The sequence below is a fragment of the Babylonia areolata genome, chromosome 22 (assembly GCF_041734735.1).
Source record: "Babylonia areolata isolate BAREFJ2019XMU chromosome 22, ASM4173473v1, whole genome shotgun sequence".
NCBI classification, from domain to species: Eukaryota; Metazoa; Mollusca; class Gastropoda; order Neogastropoda; family Buccinidae; genus Babylonia; species Babylonia areolata.
In genome coordinates this window covers 11805215-11817193 of record NC_134897.1, presented here as the reverse complement: position 1 = coordinate 11817193, position 11979 = coordinate 11805215, and the positions used below count along the sequence as shown (strand labels likewise).

The following is an 11979-nucleotide window of genomic DNA, read 5'->3' as shown; positions in this document are numbered from 1 at the left end:
ATTTCGTGTTGTGATAGGAGCAGTAGCAGCAGTAAATCTGTCATAATTGTTTTTTTGTGTTTCATTTGTTTATTTATCAGTAGTAAGCAAAAATACAAAACAAAACAAAATCTGCATATATGTCTGTATCAATGTATGATACATATATATGATATATATATATATATATATATATATATATATATATACATATATATATAATGGAGGCTGGACAGAGGTCTGTAATACCAGTCCAACTGATTCTAATCAATATCTAACTCTTTTAGGGTAGGGAATGACATACAGTGTGAAGAAGTTAATCACAAGGTTCCACTGCAGTTGTCAGTCCAGTCATGTTGTCCTGAATTCGCCTTTAAAGAATTTTGATGATGATGATGATGCAGTCACCAGTTGTAGTTATCACACTCGTGGCCTGGAGCCCTTTGAAACGTGAGTGCCGACCTCAGCCTGACAATATTTCCACCAGTCTTGTCTTTATTCCCGCGGCCAACTGACTTCCCACATTTGGCACGCAGACTCTCTGTCAAGTATAGCACAGTAATGAGCAGATGACCAAGACTCATGTTCACTTTCTGTGAACGTGTTCTAAGATACTTGACAGTTTGTATTCCTTGACAGCTTGTGAAAGATCTTAAGAAATGAATGATAATACCCCATGATGATAACCAACCAGTGTATAATCCAGCTGCTTGGCTGTTTCTATCAGAGTATTTATGGTGTTTGTTTGTTTTTTGTTTTGTTTTTTGTTCTTTGTTTGTTTTTTCTTCTTTATAAATGTCCATTAAGATGCTGTTGTTGTTGTAAAATGTCAACCTACCAAAATGGAATTAAGAAAATGTTAAAAAAAAAAAAAAGAAGAAAGACTCATGTAAAATTATACCCTTGATGATAGATAAACAAAGTAATAAAAAATAAAATTAATCTTTTTTTTTAAGCTAATTCACAAAACCAGATAAATAAACTGATTAATTTGTTCTGAAAATATGAATAAAGGGTGTATTGGTTGAAAGTGTGTGTTTATGCGTGCGCGCGCGCGCGTGTGTGTGTGTGTGTGTGTGTGTGTGTGTGTGTGATAAGAATTAACCTGCTTTCATTGTCCCTCCCCCTCCCGCCAGCCCCCCCCCCCCCCCCAGCTCCCACTCCACCCTATCTCGCCCCCATACCCCAGAAAAGGTGCATTTGTAACCAACACACACACACACACACTGATATGCATATGTGCATGCACAAACACACTGCATTGGCTTTCTGTCTCACACACTCCTGGACACACAAACTGACACACAGACTTGCTCACACACACACACACACACACACACACACACACACACACACACACACACACACACACATATGTGCGCAGCTATGCATGTGTATGTTTGTGTGTGTACACACAGAATGTGTGTGTGTGTGTGTACACACAAACACACACACACACACACATATTCTCTTTCTCTCACACACTCTGGACATAATTATTATATAGTCATTCACACACACACACGCATGCACACACACACACACACACACACACACACACACACACACAGAGTTTGATTCAGTGGAGCCTTACCTTCACTTGGACAACCATCACCACCACTTATAACCACGTCCTCCTCCACCTCTTCCCCAGTCCCATCTTTCTCCATCAGGAAAAGCTGCCAACAACAGCAAAAAATAGATTTTAATAAACAACTGACAGTTACAATGAGATACTATCACAAATCGTGTTCCCAAACAAAATTGTTCTTTTTATACCAGCCGCCGTGGCGAAGTGGTTAGCGTCGCGGACTGACGGCTGGGAGGACGCGGGTTCGAATCCCAGCGGAGGTGGGTTTTTCGGCCCGTGACCGGCTCCTACCCAGAGTTGAGTGTGCTGTGGGCTTAAATGGGGAGACTGGGACCACACAGGGGGGGGGGGTGGTGGTGGTGGCGGTCTCCACTCTGGGAGGGACGCTCACTCAGTCTGGCTCAGCGACTAAGCCATTATTGTCGTTGGTAGGGTGCTTAGTAGGTGGTGTCCTATGTACGTTAAAACAGAACAGGCACCACTGAACACCACCGAAGTGACTCAGCAGCAGTGCAGGGTCTCCTCTGGTGTGTGGCCTCCTGGCGACCCAACATCGATGGTTCCCTGTGGACTGTCGACATTGGAACTGCGACGGACAAACCCAGGTGTGGCCGTGTATGGGGGAATCTAAATGAGCGGCATGGGAGGAATGCCACTGAAACGGTGCAGATGATGGGGCAGCAAAAAAAAAAAAGGTCTTTTTATCAACCAGTCAACAAATCAATCAGTTTCAAATCGGTTCTCTTCATTGGTCGTTCAGTCCTATCATTCATTTGGTCTTTGGAAAAATGGATTTGTGGACAGTCAGATTTGTTTGAATATTATGTTGATTCCACCTTGTTCTTTTTATCTTCTCTTATTCATGGATAGCTTACATGTCCATTTTCACTGCTTTGTCTCCCACCTCTCCACCCTCTTCAATCTTTCCTTTCCGAAGATTATGAAACACAAGAACACACTTGCCAATGATCTTACAAGCATGGATCCATGTATGCACGCACAGTCCGTCATGCTCGTGTATGTATTCATGAATATATAAATGCAAGCATCTGACCTTGTATGTGCGTGCTTGTACATATGTAACTTTGTGATTTTATATATCTGAACATGTAAGTGGGTGTCGTAACTCCCCCCACCCCCACACCCCCCACCTCCCCACCACATGCATACATGATCACATACACGTTCACACATGGATTGATATAATGATTATGTGCACGCTTTTTATCAGCTTCATTCCACACTACTTCCACATGTCTCACAATCATCGTCGGTCTTTTTGCCACCGCGACCTCCTCCGCCAAACAGCCGTTGGAAAACGTTGCCATCTTCTCGTCCCCACCCCCATTTCCCTCCATCTTCACTGGAAGAATCTGCGTAAAAATGCATGGGATTCAGATGTATATCAGTAGTTTGCAGAGAAGATGGCTGTAGGTTGTTTGAGGGTGTGTGGTTTGATTTAGTTTTTATATGAATATACATAGGTCAGTGTGTCGTGTGTGTGTGTGTGTGTGTGTGTGTGTGTGTGTGTGTGTGTGTGTGTGTGTGTGTGTGTGTGTGTGTGAATCTTTCCTTTCCGAAGATTATGAAACACAAGAACACACTAACCAATGATCTTACAGGCATGACCTATACATGCACGCACAGTTCGTCATGCTCGTGTATGTATTCATGAATATGTAAATGCAAACAGCTGACTTTGTATGTGCGTGCTTGTACATATGTAACTTTGTGATTTTATATATCTGAACATGTAAGTGGGTGTCGTATCTCCCCCCCCCCTCTCCATCTCCCCACCACATGCATACATGATCACATACACATTCACACATGGATTGATATAATAATGATGTGCACGCTTTTTATCAGCTTCATTCCACACTACTTCCACATGTCTCACAATCATCGTCGGTCTTTTTACCACCGCGACCTCCTCCGCCAAACAGCCGTTGGAAAACGTTGCCATCTTCTCGTCCCCACCCCCATTTCCCTCCATCTTCACTGGAAGAATCTGCGTAAAAATGCATGGGATTCAGATGTATATCAGTAGTTTGCAGAGAAGATGGCTGTAGGTTGTTTGAGGGTGTGTCGTTTGTTTTATTTTTTATATGAATATACATAGGTCAGTGTGTGTGTGTGTGTGTGTGTGTGTGTGTGTGTGTGTGTGCGTGCGTGCGTGTGAGTGTGCGTGCGTGTGAGTTGTGTGTGTGTGTGTGTGTGTGTGTGTGTGTGTGTGTGTGTGTGTGTGTGTAATCTTTCCTTTCCGAAGATTATGAAACACAAGAACACACTTACCAATGATCTTACAAGCATGGAACCATGCATGCACGCACAGTTCGTCATGCTCGTGTATGTATTCATGAATATATTGATGCAAGCATCTGACCTTGTATGTGCGTGCTTGTACATATGTAACTTTGTGATTTTATATATCTGAACATGTAAGTGGGTGTCGTATCTCCCCCCACCCCCACCCCACCTCCCCACCACATGCATACATGATCACATACACGTTCACACATGGATTGATATAATGATTATGTGCACGCTTTTTATCAGCTTCATTCCACACTACTTCCACATGTCTCACAATCATCGTCGGTCTTTTTGCCACCGCGACCTCCTCCGCCAAACAGTCGTTGGAAAACGTTGCCATCTTCTCGTCCCCACCCCCATTTCCCTCCATCTTCACTGGAAGAATCTGCGTAAAAATGCATGGGATTCAGATGTATATCAGTAGTTTGCAGAGAAGATGGCTGTAGGTTGTTTGAGGGTGTGTGGTTTGATTTAGTTTTTATATGAATATACATAGGTCAGTGTGTGTGTGTGTGTGTGTGTGTGTGTGTGTGTGTGCGTGCGTGCGTGTGAGTGTGCGTGCGTGTGAGTTTGTGTGTGTGTGTGTGTGTGTGTGTGTGTGTGTGAATCTTTCCTTTCCGAAGATTATGAAACACAAGAACACACTTGCCAATGATCTTACAAGCATGGATCCATGCATGCACGCACAGTTCGTCATGCTCGTGTATGTATTCATGAATATATTGATGCAAGCATCTGACCTTGTATGTGCGTGTTTGTACATATGTAACTTTGTGATTTTATATATCTGAACATGTAAGTGGCTGTCGTATCTCCCCCCCACACACCACCTCCCCACCACATGCATACATGATCATATACACGTTCACACATGGATTGATATAATAATTATGTGCACGCTTTTTATCAGCTTCATTCCACACTACTTCCACATGTCTCACAATCATCGTCGGTCTTTTTGCCACCGCGACCTCCTCCGCCAAACAGCCGTTGGAAAACGTTGCCATCTTCTCGTCTCCACCCCCATTTCCCTCCATCTTCACTGGAAGAATCTGCGTAAAAATGCATGGGATTCAGATGTATATCAGTAGTTTGCAGAGAAGATGGCTGTAGGTTGTTTGAGGGTGTGTCGTTTGATTGAGTTTTTATATGAATATACATAGGTCAGTGTGTGTGTGTGTGTGTGTGTGTGTGTGTGTGTGTGTGTGTGTGTGTGTGTGTACAGGTATATCTCTGCTTAACTGAGTGTGTATATATGTGTCTCTGTGTGTGTGTGTGTGCGTGTGTGTGCATTGTTTTGCTTTAGATTCCTGCAATTAGTCTGTGTACGGTATTGACTGCTGTGCGTTTTCTTGCCTCTCTGCCCTATTAAAGTGAAAGGACTTTACAGAATGTTCAAAAAGGTGCCTATATTGATCAATAAATGATTATGAAACATGCGGATGCATTGATCTCTCTCTCTCTCTCTCTCTCTCTCTCTCTGATTTATTCGCTTGCTCTTTCTCCCTTCCCTCTCATCAGTTGTTATCTCCTTCTTTTCTTTACACACAGACACACAGACTCACACAGACACAGACACACACACACACACACACACACACACACACACACACACACACACACACACACACACACACACACACACACACACACACACACACACACACACACACACACACACACACACAACACAACACACACACACACACACACACACACACATGTGAGTTCTCACCATGATGTTTGCTACCCCAACCATCACCAAGCAGCCGTTGAAAGAAACCGTGTTTTCCTCTGCCCCACTTCCAATCCCCCCAGCTGCCTGAAGGATACCAGCCTGCAACAGAACAGTAAACAGGGAGACAAGACAAGACAAGACAAGGCAAGAGAAGACAAGGCAAGGCAAGACAGGACAAGGCAAGGCGAGGCAAGACAAGACAAGCCAAGCCAAGACAAGGCAAGGCAAGGCAAGGCAAGGGGGGTTCTGTGTGCAGAGGGTGTGCAGAAGAGGAGTCAGTTTCAGTTTCAGTAGCTCAAGGAGGCGTCACTGCGTTCGGGACTAATCCATATACGGCTACACCACATCTGCCAAGCAGATGCCTGACCAGCAGCGTCAGCAACCCAACGCTCCTAGTCAGGCCTTGGAGAGGAGTCAGTAGGGTGGGAGAGGGTTTCAAATGTTTGGGGAAAATCAGGATGAAGAAGAACCTGAGTTAGAAGAAGGAAAAAGGTGATTTTTGACTCACTTGTGTAAACAAAGTGAGTATGTTTTAACCCGGTGTTCGGTTGTCTCTCTCTCTCTCTCTCTCTGTGTGTGTGTGTGTGTGTGTGTGTGTGTGTGTCCGTGTGTCTGTGTGTCCGTAGTAAACTTTAACATTGACATTTTCTCTGCAAATGCGTTGTCAGTTGACACCAAATTTGGCATAAAAATAGGAAAAATTCAGTTCTTTCCAGTCATCTTGTTAAACAATATTGCACCTCTGGGATGGGCACAAAAAAATAAAGAAAGAAGCCTAATTATATGCAAACTGCATTTTCTGTTATATTTATAGTTTTTGTATTCTCCAAACTTGGCACTTTGACCTCTTATTCTGACACAACAACAAGAGGAGTCATTATTATCATTTTTTGTCTAAACTTGGCACTTTGACCTCTTATATTTACTCTGTAATTAATGCTAGGGGACTTAATTTATCACAAAGTGAGTCTTGAAGGCCTTGCCTCTCTTGTTTTTTTTTTTTTTTTCTGCCAGGGATCTTCACAGTTATGTTATTTCCTCCGCTTGTTGCTATGGTGACATGTTGCTGTATGAATCTTATTGTGCGTGGCACGGTGAATATCAGTATCAGTATCAGTAGCTCAAAGAGGCGTCACTGCGTTCGGTCAAATCCATATACGCTACACCACATCTGCTTGATTCAAGCTGATGCCTGACCAGCAGCGTGACCCAATGCGCTTAGCCAGGCCTTGAGAAAAAAAACAACACACACACACAAAACAAAAATAAATAAATAAAATAAAATAAAATAAATAAATAACAATAAAAATAAATAAAATAAAATAAAATTAAGTAAAGATAACACAAAAATTTATATAAAAAAATAAATAAATAAATAAGCTGTTTCCCACCAATCCCTCTCTCACTCTCTCTATGTCTCTTTCTCTGTGTGTCTATGTCTGTCTGTCCCCTCCCTCCCCCCTCCCACCCTCACCCCCCCTCTCCCTCTCTCTCTCTTTCCCCACTTGGACTTCTCTTGGTCATGTTATATTGATTGATTGATTGATCATATGGTTACAATCACACAAGTTTACATAGCACCTATCCTTGGTTGGAGACAGAGTTCTGAGCGGCGGCGGGTTCAGTTACAAACGTGGTGTCATTTATACATGCCGCCTGCTCTGGGTAGAAAGCGTCGCGGGCATTCGCTGTTAGGTTTTTAGTCACGCGCGTACACACACACACACACACACACACACACACACACACACACACACACACACACACACACACACACACACACACACACACACACACACACACACACACACACATATGCATGCATGCACATAATATTTACACACACACATTTATACATGCAGCGTATATTAGAATCAATTTTAGTTGCATGCGCGCGCGCACACACACACACACACACACACACGCATGCATGCATGCACATAACATTTACACACACACATTTACACACACACACACACACACACACACACACACACACACACACACACAACCACAAAAGAAAGAAAGAAAGAACAGAAAAGGAAGACTGAGGAAGACAGAGAAAAACGAAACCCCGTTCAAGCATACACCCACGAAGATTCACCGTGGCCCGCATTCACTGGCACCGACACAACTCTACTACCTCCGCTTCCTCCTCCGCCCGTGACCGGCATGGGAAGTGTAGTAGTGACTGGTGGAGTCGGTGCCCCGCCCCCAGCTTCTTCTTCTTCCTTCTCTTCCTCCTCCTCCTCCTCCTCCTTCTCCGATCCACCTTCTCCACCCCCGTCACCTCCCTCCACACCTGTCCCATCCAACTTCGGCTGTGGTGGAGCCAGCAGGCTGCTTTCTTGTTCAGTGTCGTTTTGTTTTGCTGCAGCAGAAGAATTTACCTGTCGGCAAAGAGTGTGTGTGTGTGTGTGTGTGTGTGTTGTGTGTGTGTGTGTGTGTTGTGTGTGTGTGTGTGTGTGTGTGTGTGTGTGTGTGTGTGTGTGTTGTGTGTGTGTGTGTGTGTGTGTGTGTGTGTGTGTGTGTGTGTGTAGCTGATTTACTTGCTCTCTCTCCCGGGCCTTTTCGGTTCTCTCCCTTTCATCTCATCAGTTGTAATCTCTCTCTTATTCACACACACACACACACACACACACACACACACACACTACACAAGACAAAGAAAGAACACTAGAAGGAGAAGATGGAGGAAGACTGAGAAGAAAGAGAAAGAGAAAATCCCATCAGTTCAAGCGAACAGTGAAATACGGCCTACACCCACCAGACCCATCATCATTGCCTGCAGTCATGTTGGTTGGGGATTCTTTCACCGTCGCCAACACACGGCCATTGTCGTCTCTGCCTCCGCCTCCGGCTCCTCCACCCGTGACCGGCATGAGAGATGGGGTAATGATTGGTGTAGGCTGTGCACCACCCCCAGCTTCCTCCTCCTCCTCCTCCTCCCTACCTTCACCCCCCTCTCCTCCACCTTCACCCCCCTCTCCACCTTCACCCCCCTCTCCTCCACCTTCACCCCCCTCTCCACCACCTTCACCCTCCTCACCTCCACCTTCACCCCCCTCTCCTCCACCTTCACCCCCCTCTCCACCTTCACCCCCCTCTCCTCCACCTTCACCCCCCTCTCCACCTTCACCCCCCTCACCTCCACCTTCACCCCCCTCTCCACCTTCACCCCCCTCTCCTCCACCTTCACCCCCCTCTCCTCCACCTTCACCCCCCTCACCTCCACCTTCACCCCCCTCTCCACCTTCACCCCCCTCACCTCCACCTTCACCCCCCTCTCCTCCGCCTTCACCCCCCTCCCCATCTTCACCCCCCTCTCCACCTTCTCTCCCCTCTCCACCTTCACCCCCCTCACCCCCCTCTCCACCTTCACCCCCCTCTCCACCTTCACCCCTCTCTCCGCCTGTCTCATTCAAATTCAGCCCTGTCGGAGGGACCACACCAGACTCCTGTTCAGCAACATTTTGTTCTGCTGCTGCAGGTGCTGCTGCTGAAGAATTACCTGTCGGAAAAGAAGTTCCCGGCACCTAGTCTGACGCGTCGGTGTGCTTCAAATGAAATGAAATCAAATGAAGTAAAAAAAATAAATAAAATAAAAAATTATGTTGTTTCTAGCTCGTCTAGCAGATCCCCATAAATGTGTTTGATATATATACATATATATGTACTAAAAAGACTTATAATGGTAGAAATGTGATGATTATAATGATGATAATGATAGTACAAAAGTAAAAACAAACAAACAAACAAACAAACAAACAAACAAAAACAGACGTAAATGTGATTGCTTACCCTGTTGTACATTTGAATTGAATATTAAAACAACAATAAACAACTTTTGAAAACTAGTGCACAGACTTCTCTTAGTATACAGACACCTGTTTGAAAACTTGACACATTGTTGAAGACAACAGTAAACCATATCGAAGAGTGAACTCACTGCTGCTCTTTGAAGGGAGATGAGAAATGACTTCAAACCATTGCTGTTTTGCTCATTCCACGATCAGCCACACAGGCAGAAATATATTTATTTATATGATAGTCAGTCGTGTCCGACTATGACCATCAGAACAGCAGAGGAGGCAACTGCTGTTCCGACTGTTTGGGCTAGAATTTGATTATAGTGGAGAGTGTCTTGCCCAAGGTACATCCTCACTCTCTCGGCCAAGAGGGTTTTAGGACAGTTGGCGTTGGGATGGTTCCCAAAGGCCAACTAGCCCACAAGGCTGCAGCACTAAGAGCCAGTGCAATTTTGCCTCCTAGTTTGAGAGTCATAGTCCTTCACAAAAGACTGAGCTGTAGGCAGAAATATAAGAGAGAAAATGTACATGGAAACAAAGCCAAGACAGCCTCAGAAAAGGGTGTTCTCTGTGCGTTTGTGTATCGTGCTCCTAACTTACATTTTGATTACCACACGTGTTAATTTCCTACCTGGATGGATTACTGTGTTATTCTATTGTGTTGTATTGTATGGTATTGCGTCACACGGTATCGTATCATTATCGTGTTGTAATATATCTTTGCGTATGATGCCGTGCTGTATCCAATCGTATTGGATTCCAACGTTTCTGACTGCATCATATCATAACATGAAATGTCGTGTTGTACCGTGTATCATCGAATCATATCGGTTGTATTGCATGGCATTGTTTCGTACACTGCTGTCATGCATGGCGTGTAGGGTGGTGATGTGCATTACCTGTTTGGGTTAACTCCTCTGTTCCCAAGTTTGTTTCAGGGACAGTGGCATTGACCTCTCCTGCCCACAGACAATTCTTCCCATGACACAGCGCGGGAACAAGGTTGACCAGGGGGCAAGAAACCCATGGGGAGGGAGGGGCGGTGCGGGGGGGGGGGGGGGGCGTTGGGTGGGGGGGGGGGTTATAGCGTTCACGGATCACCGCCTTGTGGTGTCTCAGGCGATTTCAAGGTAAGTCAGGGTAATTTTGCTTGAAATGCGTGCATTTTCTCGTTAGCATGCACCCTACGAAGGTGCTAACATGTGCACGCACGCCTCCACACACATGCACGCTCACACACACATAGTATTACATGCACCCACACGCTGAGAGAAACAGACATACAATGAAACAGATGATAAATGGAAAGGAACCAAGAGATAACGAGATGAATTTATATTCCGTGCTCGTGTAAGTACTTTAGGTGTCGTGAATAGATAAACAGCAGAGTAAATATATATGGAAATAAATATATATTGAAAACAAAGATGAAAATGAATATATATGATAATATATATTATCCTTTTATTTTAATTTTTCTGACATGGAACAAACAAACATTAAAAAAATAACATGCATGAATGTTACCCAAATCTTAAACAAAGATGAAAATGAATACATATAATATATATTATCCTTTTATTTTGATTTTTCTGACATGGAACAAACAAACATTAAAAAGTAACATGCATGAATGTTACCCAAATCTTATGTTGAGGTTGCACAAAAAAACACACAAAAAACAAACAAACAAACAATAACAAAAAATAACTCTTTCCATATACGAACGGCGAAAGAGACGACGTTAACACCGTTTCTCCCCAATTACCACCATCAAAATATTACAAGCGGAAGACTCTTACACTGAAGAGGTGAATGTTGACAAAGAATACGACAATTCTGACGACGGAAGCTAAAGGTTGGGTCATTCAGACACCCATTGGACATCCGAGGGGTCTGTGTAGAGGAGAAGAGAGGTCTGGCCGTACTGAGTGAGTTAAAGGAATGAATTGAGAGACGATTGAATGAATCAATGAGTAAACGGACGGAAACGTTACCTGAATCCTGTGCCGAGGTGGCGTAAATTGTCCAGCTCAAAATGATGACGACGAAAATGGTTTTCTGCAACAACAGGTTAGCCATTTTGTAGGTTTACACATAACAGATAATACTCCATCTGACTAACGCTGGCATGTGTATTGTATTGTATTGTATTGTATTGTATTGTATCGAATTGTGTCATGTTGTATTTTATTGTACTGTATTTGTATTTGTATTTCTTTCTATCACAACAGATTTCTCTGTGTGAAATTTGGGCTGCTCTCCCCAGGGAGAGCGCGTCGCTACACTACAGCGCCACCCATTTTTTTGTATTTTTTTCTGCGTGCAGTTTTATTTGTTTTTCCTATCGAAGTGGATTTTTCTACAGATTTATGCCAGGAACAACCCTTTTGTTGCCGTGGGTTCTTTTACGTGCGCTAAATGCATGCTGCACACGGCACCTCTTTTTATCGTCTCATCCGAATGACTAGCGTCCAGACCACCACTCAAGGTCTAGTGGAGAGGGAGAAAATATCGGCGGCTGTGCCGTGATTCGAACCAGCGCG

At 44.2% G+C, this 11979-nt stretch overlaps 2 protein-coding genes across 2 annotated transcripts in view; both read right to left on the bottom strand.

Annotated features, from left to right (window-relative positions):
• Window positions 1–213: 213 nt before the first annotated feature.
• On the bottom strand, window positions 214–2935 carry LOC143297426 (uncharacterized). The gene is made up of 3 exons (XM_076609774.1): window positions 2833–2935; window positions 1574–1658; window positions 214–520 (listed from the first exon to the last, which is right to left on the bottom strand). The coding sequence occupies exons 1-3, from the start codon at window positions 2926–2928 to the stop codon at window positions 384–386; spliced, it is 318 nt and encodes a 105-aa protein (XP_076465889.1). The 5' UTR covers window positions 2929–2935; the 3' UTR covers window positions 214–383.
• Window positions 2931–11979, bottom strand: part of LOC143297511 (uncharacterized) — a 10713-nt gene continuing 1664 nt past the window's right edge. Inside the window, exons 2-10 of the mRNA XM_076609910.1 lie at window positions 11431–11494; window positions 10333–10392; window positions 9019–9135; window positions 7254–7285; window positions 5622–5723; window positions 4828–4938; window positions 4161–4271; window positions 3451–3581; window positions 2931–2943 (exon numbers count right to left, since the gene is read on the bottom strand). Coding sequence (XP_076466025.1) covers window positions 2931–2943; window positions 3451–3581; window positions 4161–4271; window positions 4828–4938; window positions 5622–5723; window positions 7254–7285; window positions 9019–9135; window positions 10333–10392; window positions 11431–11494 — 741 coding nt within the window. The remainder of the gene's footprint in view (window positions 2944–3450; window positions 3582–4160; window positions 4272–4827; window positions 4939–5621; window positions 5724–7253; window positions 7286–9018; window positions 9136–10332; window positions 10393–11430; window positions 11495–11979) is intronic.

Coding starts and splice junctions, on each gene's coding strand:
- LOC143297426 (XM_076609774.1), bottom strand. CDS start 2,928: ATGGAGGGAAATGGGGGTGGGGACGAGAAGATGGCAACGTTTTCCAAC. Junction 1,659..2,832: donor CAAAAAGACCGACGATGATT/GTGAGACATGTG, acceptor TGTTGTTGGCAG/CTTTTCCTGATGGAGAAAGA. Junction 521..1,573: donor TGATGGTTGTCCAAGTGAAG/GTAAGGCTCCAC, acceptor TATACTTGACAG/AGAGTCTGCGTGCCAAATGT.